The 15,834-nt window shown below is 46.6% G+C and overlaps 1 protein-coding gene across 1 annotated transcript in view; it reads right to left on the reverse strand.

Annotated features, from left to right (window-relative positions):
* Positions 1-15,834, reverse strand: part of ATG7 (autophagy related 7) — a 253,122-nt gene that overhangs the window by 236,168 nt on the left and 1,120 nt on the right. The window contains exons 2-6 of the mRNA XM_028478750.2: positions 13,788-13,960; positions 13,257-13,311; positions 6,733-6,850; positions 4,798-4,875; positions 1,261-1,377 (exon numbers count right to left, since the gene is read on the reverse strand). Of these exons, the coding sequence (XP_028334551.1) occupies positions 1,261-1,377; positions 4,798-4,875; positions 6,733-6,850; positions 13,257-13,311; positions 13,788-13,960 (541 nt within the window). The remainder of the gene's footprint in view (positions 1-1,260; positions 1,378-4,797; positions 4,876-6,732; positions 6,851-13,256; positions 13,312-13,787; positions 13,961-15,834) is intronic.

A 15,834-nucleotide genomic window follows, 5' to 3' on the forward strand; every position in this document is an offset into this window, starting at 1 on the left:
TCCTCTAGACAATTACGTATCTAGTTCTGAGCTAAAAATTAACATAAAAGATATTACTTTCAAGCCAGAAGACTGTAAATGACTGACCACACTTTTGTAGCAAACAAACGTAAGAGCGCCCCACATCATACCACCTCACTTTTATATGATGCCTTCCACGTCCATGGTGAAGTGTCTCAGACAGGGGCAAAAAGGGACATTGTATGGAACAGGATGATGGCTCCCGGTTCCCTAAGATGTCACCACAAAGGTTTAGAGAGGTAGCCGAACATTCTCTCTCCTGTGATAGCCAAGCATGAATCTACCACAGATGAATTTTTCCCTGACCCTTTCTATAATTTTTAACAGCTTTATTGACACATGCTTACTTCACTTACAATACAACTGACTCATTCACAGTGCACAGTTCGATGTTGTTTTTAGCATGTTCACAGGAATTTGCAACCATCACCCCAATAACTTGAGAACATTTTTGTCCCCATTAAAAGAAACCTCGAACCCATCACCAGTCAATCCCCAGGTATACTCTTTTTCTCCCACTTACATTTCTCCTTAGAAAATTAATTCCACAAAACCACAACCTTTGACTTGTCTTAGTAACTGAGCTTATTATTATTTTTAATTAATAAGGGCTGTTCCCTGGCTTCGGAATTCAGGGTTTTAGCGAATGACGCGCTTCATGAATTCAAGTCGCCTGCCACTCAATCTGTGCCTCGACAGCAATCAGAATCTGGGGGTTGAGGGTCTGTGTTCTACCAACCTGATTTATTTTCACTGCCCTTCTGGGAACCATCTCTAAGGACCTTATTATCTTTCTTCAACTGCAACGACTAGCTCTGCATGTGCTGTTCTTAACGCAGAAGCCCTGCGACTTGGCACAAAGGAAGGAGGGTGCCTTCCACGTGGTTTCAAGGGCTCTCTCCCCAAAGTACATCGCCTCGTGATCCCCACGCTGCGAGCGGAGACCACACTTTGGCAAATTCCTGCAGTCTTTCAAAATGTTTCTGTAATTCCTCCCTGCTGGCTTTTAGCATTTCAACAAATGTTCCTGAGAACCTGGAGGAGAGCTGCTCACTACTCTTCAAAACGCGCATGCAGACACTGTGCAAGCAAGTCTGCTTCCAGTACCAGCTTTGGAGGATTCCACGGGAACCACCTCTTCATCCAGACAAGCGCCAGCGTGTCTTTAGCATGAGCTAGATAAACTATTCATGCACGTGAAACCCGGTTTTACCTGCATTTTGGTTTATTTGTTGATACCTGTGGCGGTGAGAACCTTTGATCCAAGCCCACTGGCCCCCGAATGAGGGGTATACTCTCTGGAAGGCAGAGAGCGGGGGAGCAAAACCAATAGTAGAAGTGGTACTTCTTTAGATCCTAGAAGAAGCAATATAACATATCAGAACAGCGCCAGTGGTTAAACTGAAATGCACCTATTAATTTAACTTCCCAGTAGCTACATAAGGCAGAAAAATTTAATGCACGCAAGATACAACCAGCCTGTCAGAAATTCTCATCTCCAGCAGAACTCACGATAGGATATGGAAACTCTGTGTTCATCCAAAATATTCCCACACACCACACACTAATACATCATGGAAGACATAACATATTTTATCGGCCACTTGCTAACCGGAAGTGTTCAGTAAGTAACTGACATTGTCCGCATCATTGTTTAGTACACAAAATCACCCTGGGAGGTAACCGTTATCGTCCCATTTTATAGACAGGAAACTGAAGCTTAGAGAGGGGTGAAAAAGCTTGAACCAAACAAAGATACTAAGTGGCAGAGAGGAAAGCAGAATTCTACTTCCAATACTTAGGCTCCTGTCCACGGTTCCACACGTACATAGTGTGCCATCTGTGGAGGTACGACCTCCAAACAGTTACCACTCTTTTCACAACTGAATGAACTAAGCATGTTATTCAAGTTATTAAAATGTGCTATTCATAACCTGTATATGCCTGAGATAATATAAAGCCGTCTTCAGAAATGCCATGTTGGTGAAATTCAAGTCAACGACTGATAAGCACTTGCTGTGTGCAAGGCAAAATGTTACACACTCTGCCAATAAGAAGATGAATAAAACCCAGTCCAGCCCTGGGGCAGCTCAGTCTCTGCAGGGAGCAGAGGTAAAGTAAGTACATGATTAGCTGTATGAGTCACAGAAGAGGTTCTACGAGCTAAGGAGCATCGATGATATAAGAGGTCACAGCTTCAGGGGTGTATGTGGCTGCCCCCCGACCAGGGGAGGTGATGCAGGGGCAGTGACCTGTGAGGCTGTTCTAGATGCCATTCCCACTCAGGTCAAATGCTCTCGCCTCTGAATTCCTACACCAGGTGTGGCCTGAGTCACTCACGTGTGAGGACCCCATGGTTACGTGGGTATCTGACAGCTTCCCCGCCAGTCCGTTACCACTGGCCACTATGCAGTTTATTTGGACACTTAATGTTTCCTCTCGAATCTTGCTAAGAATAAAGAGGGGATGGCTGGTTGAGGACTTTTCATTGAGATATAATTCAGGTACCGTGAAAGTCGCCATGTTAAAGCGTACGAGTGGTTTTCTACTACAGTGACAAGGTTGTATCACTGTCCCCACCAATTTCAGAACATATGCGTCACCCCAAAAAGAAACCCCAACAGCAGAAGCTCCCCACTGGTTTATTAGTTAGAAATACCATTCACAGAAACCCTGCATTCACCTCACTCTCGTTCCCTGGAAACTCCTAGTCTGTTTTCTGTCTCTATGGATTTGCCTGTTCTGGGCTTTTCCAGTAAATGGAGTCATACTAGATGACTTTTTAAATATAAACTTACACATAAACGTGTGTCCAGATGAAAAAGTCTAGTAATTATAGTTTCCACAGTCTTTAATTCTGCCCACTAACTGATCAACTAAGAACAAATTCCCTTTGACAACAGCAAAGCAAACTGCAAAACTGAAATTAATAAAGTGTCTGTACCTTTGAGGCCTAAAAAGAGTAGAAAGGAAAGCAGAAAACACCTCCAGAGATTATTCTCTCTTCTTTGTATTTAAATGATTTGTCATAATTGATCTTTAGTAAAAGGTCAAACAATTCAAGATGAAGGACTTCACAGTTTCTAAGAAGCTTCACCAAGTCATCTTCAAAAGTCAAAAGGCTTGAATTTCTTAGAATTTTGGGGGGATACAAAGGATCTCGATTACATTAAACATAAAGCCCTTTGTGTCTGATGATTTTTTAAGACAGAGACTTTTAATTTTTTTAAAGTCAGGCTAAGAATGCTCAGTGGAAAGGGCAACAGGGCCAATGTAAAGTCAGGCTAAGAATGCTCAGTAGAAAGGGCAACAGGGCCAATGCACATAATGACTCTGGGAAATGCCTTAAAACTTTTTAAGTGGGAGCTAATACTATTTTCTCAGTTCAATGCAAATTGTCAATTAGATTATACTAACTAGAATTCTTGATACAGAAAATGTATTGATGTTAAAGTAAAAAAAGCAAGTCATTAACTAGCACTGCTTATATTTATCCTAGTAGTGACCTTACAAAATTACTCAAATTTACAAATTATCCATGACAAATTGGGCCTAGTAATCCCCTGAAGAATGTGAACCTTTTTCTATCTCCCCACTATCACACAGAAAGCATTTTAACTTGTTGGAAAATGTGCTCCTTGTAGATCGCCCCCCGGGGTGTCGCCTCCAGTTTGGACCCTGTCTCTCTCTCCTTGCCTTGGGCGGTACATCGGAGAGGCAGCATGAGGAAGAAATGGAGGACTAGTTCGTGGGGGACGAAGAAGGCAAGACCTATAACTTGGCAAACGAAAAAAAGAAGAAAAATGTAGGGAAGAGGGTTAATATCCGAAGCGGATGAAGCTGGGGTGAAACAGCCAACGCACTTAACATGTGTCAACATCAGTACGTTTACATGCCCACCCCAAAGAGTGTATTATAAAGAAATAAAGAGGAAAAGAAAATCAGCGTGGCCGACACTGTTCACTGTAACATTTTTTTATAATAGTGAAGACTGAAAACAACCTAGACATACCCGAGTCTAAAGAACATACACTTGGCAGAATATTACACTGTCAACATAATTATAAAGGATAAATTAGTTTTATATGTAGATATACGGATACACACACGTATGCATATATATGTATATACACACGCACACAGGTGTGTGCACGTGTGCACGTAGCTGGTACTCCTACGATCAGCCCTTACCTTCCTCTCACTTTCCCCATCACCACGACCAGATCCTCTCCCTGCTTCCCTAGGCAGCAGATGTTACCCTACTGTGATTTTTTTCTCCTCTTCAAGGCTGCCCTTAAGGTTCACTTTAATTATGTCTCACTTGCATAAAATACTTTTCTTTCTTAAAAAAACACAGTTGTGTGGACAAGCTATGTAGGGTGATCCCCTCTCATCTAGAAGCCACCTGGGGATGGCTAAGATCTCCGAGTCGTCATCCGTTCCTCGTGTCGATGGACTCAGCAACGGAGCTCTGCGGCGCTGAACTTACAAAGACATTCGCAATGATGAACCGTTGCTCTGGAACCCGACTTTGTCACGTGCTAAATGATGAGAGTCGGGCAACAACCACCGGTACGATCAGTAAGAATGAATTAATTTTGCATCAGTGGTAAGCGCCAGCACCATCCGGCCACTAACAGGGCATTTCTTTAACAGCCATGACGTGACTAACACAAGGGAAAAGCTTCAGGGAGAAGAGAGCAGACTGACCCACCGGCGCACTGGGCTTGGCCAGGGCAGTCAGCAGTCTAGACGCAGCCGAGTCCATGGACTTACCGCAAATGTCAAGAGGAGGAACCTGCTGAGGAGGACAGGGTTGTCAAGAGCAGCCCCCGATCTGATGGATTCCCAGATCTGCCAGAAGAAGGAAAAGCATCAAGGCAGGTTCCAGGGTCTCCTCCCTCCCAGACACACGTGGAGCTGCCCAGCAGCAAGCCCTTCCTGCCCGCAGGCCCAGCACCACTCACCATGGGCAGTGACGTGCGTCACCACTCACTCTGCCCCCTTCACGCTGCCTCTCCCCCAGCCCCACTCCCTGCAGAGACTGAGGAAAGTCAGAGAACCCAGAAGCCTCCGCCCAGTGGGGCTCGGCATCAGAGGAGGCAACCGGCCTGTTTACGGCTTCCTTACTTCCTTCGACGAATATTTACTTATTCTCAACTACAGAGCAAGCGCTTCGGGGCTACAGAAATAGGAGACGCAGTCCCCACCCTCTAGAAGCTAACAGGCTGTGAGAGAGCCAGGCGGCAATGTCTGTACACCACTAGGCAGCAGGTGCCCGCACAGGAGGGCGGACAGTTCCTGGGAGGAGCCCTGGGCTCGGCTAAGGACACGGGAGGGAAAGGAGCCAGGGAGGCGCTCTGGAGGCAGCGATCTGAACTATGTACAGGGATTTCTTAAGTCGTATTTGGGATTATCTTTCCCTGAAGAAGAAGAAGAAAAAAAGTCAAGAGTGTGGACACTCAGCAAGGGCTGTGACTGGAAGCAGAAGCTGGTCCTGGTCAGCGGCTGCTGACTGCAAGGTGTTGTAGCAGCGAAGATTAGTTGCTAAACTTTGTGTCACTAAGCAAGACAAACAGTTGTGTCAGTAAGAGCCACTGCCCACATGTGAGTGGAAGAGGGGAACAAGGAAAGAGAAGCTCCTGCTATCGAAACAATAACCTTGGAGGAGCTGGACCACAGGAGAGCAGGCCCTGCTTCTGAAAAACCAGGGTGGGGCGGGAGCTGCTGGGGGTGGGGGAGGCTGAGCCTCGGATGAGGGAGGGGGGTAGGATTCCTGTGGGGAGCAACGTGCTCTTTTCGATGATGGCCTAAGACCTGACCCACCTCTGTGGAGTCGGCCTTTGACATGTGCAGCCAAAACAGGAGCCCAGGAGCAGTCGAGCCGCAGGCCAAGTTAATCGACCATGGTCACCCATCCCAAGGCACGGGAAGGAGTCCCTCCTCAGGCCAAAGGCAGGAGACTTCCCTCTCTGACCACGACCCTCACATAAATCGGACTCTTTTCTAAGACTAACGTGAAGACCATCGACTAAGTGGGTGTGCGAGGGGCTGGGATAAACTGCCCCTCATTTATTCCTCACACTAACTCAGACGTGAAGAAGTAAAAGAAAGACATTCCAGGCAGAGAGAACATCATGTCCCAAGGAGAGAGGAGAGAACAAAAAGTGGTGAAGGAAGGAATTCTAAGTGATTTGCTATGACTGGGTCCAAGACAGCAAGGCCAAGAGTGACAGGACAGAAAGGCCACAGGGCCACAGAGGCCAGGCCACAGGGAGCCTTGTAAATGAGATGGAGCCATTTAGATTCAGCCCTGAGGATACTGGAGAGACTACATGATCAGCTATGACAGCATTACAGTGCTTAGAACTAGAAAGCCTCTTCAAGGGGCACAAAGAACAGAGAACCCAAATGCATTCAGACACAGGAACAGAACTCTCTCACAGACAGAGGTCAAGCTGCTGCAAAATGCTAACTGGAGATCAGCAGCAGAGCTTTCACACCCTGCCCCGCCCTGACCTTCCAGCCTATCCCCAGGCGAGAGCCTGGCTGCCTCCTCCCCGGCCTTCCCATCAACGCAGAAGCCCACGATTACGCAGAATACCGGCCGTACACTAGCTTCTATGACAGACTCACGCACCTCGTGATCAGAGGCATCATGCCTGTGGGACCACGGAAAATAGGACAGGTACCTCATGTTTCCCAGCTAACCTCGTTTGCTGCTTGTTCCAGAAGTAGCTTCTTATCTGCAGCCTTGAAAGCCTCGAGTGTGTTGGTGTTATACAGCGTTCCAACCGCCGGGCAGCAGCGGGCTGGCGTGGGAGCGTTCCTGGATTCAGAGAGACCTGGTTAACAGGCGCAGCTGGGACTCAGAGAGCCACGGACTGGCAAACAAACCAGACTGCAATGGGAGACAAGGACAGCACTCTGCAGGGCAAAGAGAACACTGCTTCATATTTCTTTGGAAAAAGATGAATATCATTGCTTAACAGGCACACTATACCCCCCGACAAAGCCTCTACATTCCCCTTCCCCTAATCCCTTGGCATGCTCTTCTTCCACTGCCCCCAAATATAAGTTCTTTTCCCATTTTAAAAAATTCTTTCCCATCTCTCACCTGAAAGGAAAACATGACTTATGGAGCTTCTACTGTGCCAAGAACTATACAAGGTTTCAGTTCTCAGAAGAGTTTGTTCTCTGACTTCAGGTTTAAGTAACTTGCTTAAGGTCACATAACAGGCAGAGCTGGGGTCTCAAATCAGAACTGGTTGACTCTAAGGTACTGTGTTGCCCACTCCCCACTCAAGCACTCCCAGGTGTCAACGCCCTGCTGCAAACCTTCCTCTTCCGGGAAGCCATCCGTCCTCCCTTTCTCTGGTAACAAGCATAATTTATTTTAGAGTGTTTTCAAGACCAACATTCACACACCCACCCTGAGGACCGTCAGCTCCCTGAGAGCAGAGGCACGCCTCCCCCCTCTGCCTGCCCCATGCCCCCTCCTGCCACAACAGGCTGTGCACGGAGCTGCTGCGGGGCACGGCCCGGTGGGCGTCGGGGCCAGACAATGCGACGAGACACGCCGCACCCGGGCCACCTGTGTGGCCACGTTGTGCCACATGTGTGTCACATTCTGCACTGTCGCCGAAGGCCTCAGAGTAATCCAGGTCAGGGGAGGAGAAGGATGAGATGATTCTGAACACAAACTCAGATGTGGAAAACCCTGGTCTCATCTCTAAAATGATTAACTTGTGTTTCAGAGGTTACAGACGCTAAACGAAAACAGTGCTGGCTTCGTTAGTCGTTGAATGCTGTGGTCACAACTACTGCAGAGAGGATATGCATTTTTACTGATTACACTGATGCAGCTGTAGGTTTAAAAGACCCGGCGTTTCTTCCTTTGGAGTCTCAGTAAAACTGGGTTGCGGGGTGGGGGGGAGTGCTGCAAGGAGAGATATAAACCTAGAACAGGTGTGGAGGGGTGCAACAGGTGTGGAGGTTCCACCAAATGCTAGGTCCTGGGAGAGAAGTAACTTCCAAAGGCCAGAGCCTTCCTTCGGGAGCTGATGAGTCAGCGGATCACAGGCTGTCTGTCACCACTCAACTCCAATAGAAGAATATTCTTCATCCAGGTAAGATAAGGACATCAAGGACAGTCTTGAGGAGAAAAAGAAATCACAAAGGGACAAGATTAAGCCTAGAGGGAAGAAGAAGGAAGCAGAGCAGTTGGTAAACTAGGCCTTCCACATTCAGACGTGGCTTTATGAAATGACTGCTGAAACAGAGGGAAGGATGCTCTGATAGAATCGGGTTCCCTCCCTCCTAGAGTCCAGATGTCCCGGGTGTGCGAATGCCAGGCCAAAGCCGACACTCCTAGGACATCAGCCCTCGTGCGAGTTAATTACTGAGGACAAGCTGAGTTTCAAAGGAGAAGCATTTTTCATGACTAAAGTTCCACCAGGGGAGGTGGCCAAGGGAAAGAATTTAAGAAGTGAGAATGGGAGGGAAAGCCATTCTAGCAGTTTCTCCAGGTTCAAGTTCCACTCGTTCTACAAAGAGGTGGTGCAGATAAGGACTGGAAAGAGCCCTAGACTTGGAAACTACAGAATTTAGTCCAAATCCTGATCCTGGATATTTACGAGTTTAGTTTCCCATGATTCCATTTCTACGAAATATCCAGAACAGCCAAATCCATAAAGCCAGAAAGTAGATTCCTGACTGCCTAGCGCTGAGGAAAGGGAGAAGGGAGGAATGGAGAGTGACTGCTAGGGGGTACAGGGCTCCTCTTTGGGGTGATGAAAATGTTCTGGAATTAAGACAGTGGTGCTGGTTGCACAACCTCATGAATATACGAAGAAGTGCCGAACTGTACATTTTAAAATGGTTAATTTTATGGTGTGTGACGTGTATCTCAATAAAGCTCTTTTAAAAAACCAGAATTAGAAATCTTCCCCAGCTCTTAAAGCCAAGAGTGAACTCTCAAAAATGTACACACCAACCAGGTAAAGAATGGATCCTACAAAGGCCTGAAGCCTGGGCCTGCCTGGGGATGTTCCCTCTGGACATTTGGCCTTCATGTCTCTCAGTCTCACAGTGATAACTCAGGAAAGTACCGTGGCTGTTCTGGAATCTCCTGGACAAAGGCAGGCATGCGGCCAGAGCCTCCAGGACAGACAGGCAGTGGGGGTGGCCGGGATGGAATAGATTCCCCCAAAAGAAGCACAGAGGTCGCTTTTCACACCCGGAGAAAGCTTTGCTACGTGTGCACAGCTTCACGTGCCCGTGGGGAGCTTTGGGAACCTAAGTCACACTCGCTCTGGGGGCACGACTGCATTACTTACTGCTTTCTGTAACAGCGTCTGAGTTTCTGTCCATAACATCTTGTAACAGAGTCCATTGGTGCCTTTCCACCAACCACACCACATCCCGTTTGGACGGCCAGGGCCTCAGACTGCTTGTGCAACTGACTCTAGCAACTAGCTGAGCAACCAGTACACGTCAGACCTGAGTTAGGTGCTAGCGAGACAGCGGAGAATAAGGGGGCCGGGCCCTGCACAGACAATTTCACATCTGAGTCTTATTTCCTCAGCTACTACTTAAGTTCTTTGAGGCCAGGCGTTATGCCTTCTAGTTCTCTTATTAAGTCCAACTTGAGGCTTAGAAAAGAAAAATCTTTCTTATGACTACATAGATAAATGTTCCTCAAAGGAATGGACTTTTTTTTTTTTTTAACCAGCTTCAAATTTGTATAGAGATTGTCCACCAAAATCTGTTTTCCTTTCCTTCAACAGAAATAATTCCCTGATGCTTGTAGCTCAGCACCATGTCTCCCAGTCTTCCCTGCGAGAAAGGTGAGGCCTCGAGCTCTCCCTGATGGAATCTGAGGGGGGTGATGCACAGCCCCACCCCGCGAGGGCCTTTAAGAGAGTGGGTGCGTCTCTTCTGATTTTCACTCTGGTTCTCCTCCACCTCTATCTATTGCTACCAGAAGGTGACAATTCAGTTTTCAACAGCACACAAAGGCAAGCCCTCCAGGACGACGGAGCCATAACGGGGAAGAAGACTGGACCCCCACCCTGGACTATCAAGGGGGTAAGAAAGAGACTCGCTCTGTGTTTGGGCCATTACGTGTTGGGGTCTGGTTCATCAGTACGCCCTACCCTAAGACAGCACCCTCCAGTGCAAGACGGTTGGCGCCTGATAAAATACTACTTGACGGATAACTCACTTAAAACAATGTAGAGAACGGGATCCTGTGTTGCTAAGTGCTGGCAGAGATCCACCAGGCTTCCAGCGTCTCAGAGGAAAAGAGATTTATCTAGTCCTGCGCAAAGCTGAGGTACACGTGGCATCTATAAAAGAGTACTAGGACTGTTAGCTCTTCGACTGTATCTTATTCTTCTCCGTATGTCCAGGGCCCATCACAGTCTACTATCAAGACACAGAGGAGGCAATCAATAAGTATTTCTGAAATGACTATTAGCTCTCCACGTTCATTCCAGCACTGCATTCACTGTAATGACAATACCTGTCTTCTACCTCCATCCAGAGCTCCTCTCGAGTTCCCCATTTCTTAAGCCTTTTTATTCCTAACACCTACGCATCCTGCATACCAGAAGCATTCGGTATTGGATGAATAAGTTCAGAAAGATGTTCCCTACAAACCCATGCAGATGTTCAGCAATAAAAGCAAAGAAAGAACAATAATAATGAAAATAATTTGGATACAAAAACCTCGTTTCTCCTGAGGAGCCCCAAGTGTCTTCATTAAACTTCCTGTCTTGGTCTGCCTGAGTGGCTGTTAACACGACACCACAGACTGGGTGGCTACTAAACATTAGACGTTTATCCCTCACAGTTCTGGAAGCTGAAAGTCCAATATCAAGGGGTCTGCACAGTCAGGTTCTGGTGAAGATCCTCTTCCTGTTGCAGACTGCCTGCTTCCAGTTATGGCCTTGCAGGGTGGAGGGGGAGAGCGAGCTCTCCGGGGCCTCTGTTAGAAGGACACTAATCCCATTCACGAGAGCCCTGCCCTCATGCCCTCACCACCTCCCAAAGCCCCACTTCCTCAGACAATAACCCTGGGCACTGGCTTTTCAACATATGCATTTTTGAAGAACACAAACATTCGAATCACAGCACCAACCATCCTAAGAAAAGGGGACCCAGAAAATCACAAACTCTTAAAACTGGAAGGAATATTAGAAGCTGGGAGCTACAGATGAGGAAACTGAAGCTGAGAAAATGAAAAGGACTTATTCCAGGTAACACAGTTAATCAGCTGCAGATACCAGGCCTTCAAGCTTCCAATCCAGGGCTCCTATGTCTTATTCTTGCTCATCTCCCCCAGTGCCTACCGCGGAGCCTCACACGAGTATACAAAAGCCAAATCACAAATTACGACCAGGAAAATAGAGCAATTTGTGTGAAAGCCATAGCTGCAGGATCACAGATTTTCTTACCTCCTTCAACTAAAATTTCTGGATTGCTAAAGTTTAAGATGCTTGGACTTTGAAACAAGATCAAACCTAACTTCTGTGAAGTGCGTTTTTCTATAATTAATTGTGCCAAAGAATAAAATTATTGGAACTCAAAAAATAACAACTTTCAGTCTAGTATCAGAATAGACGGGAGCGAGGGTAGCTTGCAATAAATGCTGGACTCTCCAGACTAATGTAGGAGACCACACTGCTGCTATTCCCCCTCTACCAGCTCCAGATAATTCAAGGCTGTACAATGAATATATTTTCCTCATTATCTGGTAATTGCTCCAAAAGTAAGTTAGTCTTTGCCAACACAGGAGAGAGATAACTAAGATTTAATTTGTTTTCAGAAGCGATCACAAGGATTTATTATGGAGCAAGAAAGCTCTGAAGGGAACAAGAAACATCAACACATACATATTAAAGATATAAAGACTAACATCACTTTCGATTCACGTTGTACAATTCAACTTCACAATTTGATTGTGATAGAGGAATAAAATGTATTGACTTTTGAAGAGATTTTTAGTTTCTAATTCTAGGAAGACTTTATTTGAGATGCCCTAACCTTTGACTACCGCCATGTTCAGGCGGTCCTTAGCGAACACCTCTTCACTTTCCCCAGACCCCCTACCCTGACACAGCTGACACAAGCAGGAGCAGGAAAAAGCTGCCCCCGCTCCCTGAAGCCTTTAACCCTTTAACTCTCAGTTATCCTAAAGCCTCTCAGCATGGTTTCTGCTCCACCCTTTTGTACAGAATTTACTTTCTCAAACAACCCAATCAACAATTCCAGCAACCCTAGCACTGAACTCTGAGGCTTCTGCTTCTGATGCTGTTGACCCTCTCTTCCCTTCCTGAACACACCTCCTCGGGTTCTACTTCTCTGACAAGTCCCATCTCTTTGGTGAGTTCTGTGTCCCCCTTTTGCCCACCCCAATCAGGTCCATTCACTATTCCAGCCCTTCGCTCTTCTTACGCTATAGTCTCTTCCCCTCTTACAGTCTCAGGACCTCTACGTGGATGACCCTCCCTCCCGGATGCCAGTGCTCCCTGGACATTTCTACTGGATGCTGTCACCTCAAACTCAACATGTTCTAAAACAAACTTACCTCCTGCCCAAACTGTATCTCCCTCCTGCCTTCTCAGTTTCTACAGAAGACAGCGAAATGCCCCCGGCTACCCAGAGTGCAACTTCAGAAATACAGTTTATTTCTCTCTTATCCTTGCTTCCTAAATTTAGCCACGTGTAACCTTGGGCAAGTCATTTTACCTTTGAGCCCATGGTTTCCTCATCTGTAAAAGAGAGAAGAACCACACCTGGCAGGTCTGAAAGGATTACGTATGGAAAATAAGTCAATAATTACGTCAATAAATGTCTCTCTTCTCTTCAGCAACTCCCCACAGCTCCCAATTAGTCAAAAAAATCTCTTTGAGGGCATATGTCATGTTTCTTTGTATAACCCTACAATGCCTTGCGCAGGGACTTGTATACAAAAGTAGCCTAATAAATATTCATTGATGTACCTAATAGGCTGCGATAAATATCTGCTGAAAAAATGAATCAGATAGTCCTGAGCCTCTAGCACTTGTCTCTGTGCCATGGGAGGTACAAGAGAATCATGAGAAGCTGGCCCTGCTCACTGGAAGCTTCTGCAGCGCCCCACGTGGCCCACCTACGATGAAGGTTAAGAATGCTCATTCCTTGCAAAACACAGTGTTCTTTATTTTAGATTTTGAGCAAAAAATACTCACATGTCAAAAGCACTGAACTCCAATGTTAAGCGAGCTGGCAGCCCAGCAGAATCACCTGGAGAGAAGCATTATCAAATAGTCAATTACGAGTCAGTAATAGTGGCATTTATAACAAAAACGTTTGTGAGTAATTTTGCTCTTTTGGTTGAGCCCAAAGTGCCCCATCCAATACCTGGCCATCCAAACTAAACAGGGACATAGCAGAAGATGACAGATTTCATGAATTCAAGGAATTTGCCAAGAACACAAAAAAAGACTCATTGGGAAAAATATTTCCAATCCCATCCCCCAGCAATACTAAGTAATCGGTATTAATTCTTTGGATTAATAAATTAGGTTCTACCTTTCTTTTCCCCATAGGAGAACAGAAGTGAAAGTGAACTTGGGTCAAAAGTCAGGAAGTAAAATAGAAACCAGTGAATAGTATTAATTATAAACGTCAAGGACATCCCTTCCTGAAGGAAAGCTGACCCTATACTGGGCAGAGAAGGCAACAGAAGAGGGCAGAAGATGGAGTTCCCCATCGCCTACCATTGTAGTAGTAACCCTTAATGTCCTTGGGAGCTTCATCCAACCGATACTCATTCAGCTTCTTCTGGGTCAACTCATGCCAGAATCCAACATCCAAGGCACTGCTGAAGGGGGCAAACTGCAATTTGGAGAGTCCGGGATCCCCCATAACTGCCGCCATTATTTGCTGCCTGCTAAAACCAAAACAGAACACAGCAACAATGCACAAAACATGGTGAGAAACGACATTTGTAATCATGGGCTTAATCAAAACAAACAAACAGAAAGTAACGAGAGGGAGATGGGCTGCCTGAAGACACAACTTTGGAAATCAACCTGAGGAATCTGGCTACGTTGCCAAGTTTAGCCTCCTTACGACCCAACTGAACTTCCTGGCCTTCACTTTGGTGCATCCCCCTTTCTCATTCAAGTCAGTCTGACTGATGCACTAGTGTTATTCCTCCTTCGACACGGTCATAGTCTCAGCAGTTTCTGCCAGCCTGTGTCGTCCTAGGGAACTTTACAAGCACAGAACCCGAACGAAGTCCAGCCAGTTGGCATCACAGCCATGCCAACTGTCTGGATTCTGAGTGAGGCAGTGCTTCAGCATCCCAGCCGAGGAGGATGAAGACGTTTCCCCCACCCTCACCACAGTACCAGAATTTCTACGAAATCTCATGTTTTGTCATTCAAAGGCAGAAAACTTGCATTTTACCCTGCCATATATATTTTAGTATTTCATTCTCCCCCTCAAGTCATCAAATAAATTTGACTGTCCTGGCAATCAGGCATGTGTACACTGTAACTCCCTACATGCCCTGCACACTCTCTGGGGTACACAGACCCCAGGGGGAGAAGCACAACACTAGAGGAACTTCGCAGTTCCAAAAGCACAAGTTGATGAGGTCACTTTCCATTCTGTCCAACTGCCGCAAGACAGATGAATATTTCTGCAGTAGAATGTATGAACAGTCACAGCAGACGGATAAATCCAAAAAAAACCAAAAATAGACAGTTCACATCTACTCAGAGAGGTTTTGTATGAGTTTTGGCCAAGGTTATTAAACCCCTTTCAGTTTTCTAAACTTGTTAGATACTGGAATTAGAGACAAGGAGCTTTGGTCCAATGGTGACGATACGGTAAGATGCAAAGCGAGCACTACATAAACACGCTAAAAACCAAGAAAGAGGAGCCAAGTGTGGGTCAGAGCAGGGCGAAAGCCTCTGTGAAGGGGCTGGGCACATGGCTGTCCTTAAACCCTCCGCTGCCTCAGTATGGATTTGTGGCATCACGCACCAGACAATGCCCGACTGAGTGTTTTCAAACTCTCGCCACCTTGAGGGCTTATTAAGAAATGAAGATGCAGGACTTCCCTGGTGGCGCGGTGGTTAAGAATACACCTGCCAACACAGGGGACATGGGTTCGACCCCTGGTCTAGGAAGATCCCACATGCCGCGGAGCAACTAAGCCCGTGCGCCACAACTACTGAGCCTGCGCTCTAGGGCCCACGAGCCACAACGACTGAGTCCACCTGCCACAACTACTGAAGCCCGTGTGCCTAGAGCCCGTGTTCCACAACAAGAGAAGCCACCGCAATGAGAAGCCCACGCATCGCAATGAAGAGCAGCCCCCGCTCGCTGCAACTAGAGAAAGCCCACGCGCAACAATGAAGACCCAACACCGCCGAAAATAAATAAATTAAATAAATAAATTTAAAAAAAAAATGATGTCTGGGCTCCACCTGCTGGGGGGTGAGGGAGAAAGGACGGTGAGGGTGGCTGGGACTAGGGCCCCAGGGTGATTCGTATTCGAGTTTGACGCTGTCTTGAAGCCTTCAGGCCACTGTCACTCTTACTTTTGGAGTCTCCACCTCTAAATCATTTCAAACATATTTAAATGTACCCTCGTCCCATATTAAATAATTTCTGGCTTTTGTTCGAAAGGATCTTTATAATTTTGCACTCTCAAAATGTTCATCTTGGGCTTCCCTGGTGGCGCAGTGGTTGAGAGTCCGCCTGCCGATGCAGGGGACACGGGTTCGTGCCCCGGTCCGGGAGGATCCCACA

The sequence above is a fragment of the Physeter macrocephalus genome, chromosome 18, assembly GCF_002837175.3.
Source record: "Physeter macrocephalus isolate SW-GA chromosome 18, ASM283717v5, whole genome shotgun sequence".
In the NCBI taxonomy this organism is placed as follows: Eukaryota; Metazoa; Chordata; class Mammalia; order Artiodactyla; family Physeteridae; genus Physeter; species Physeter macrocephalus.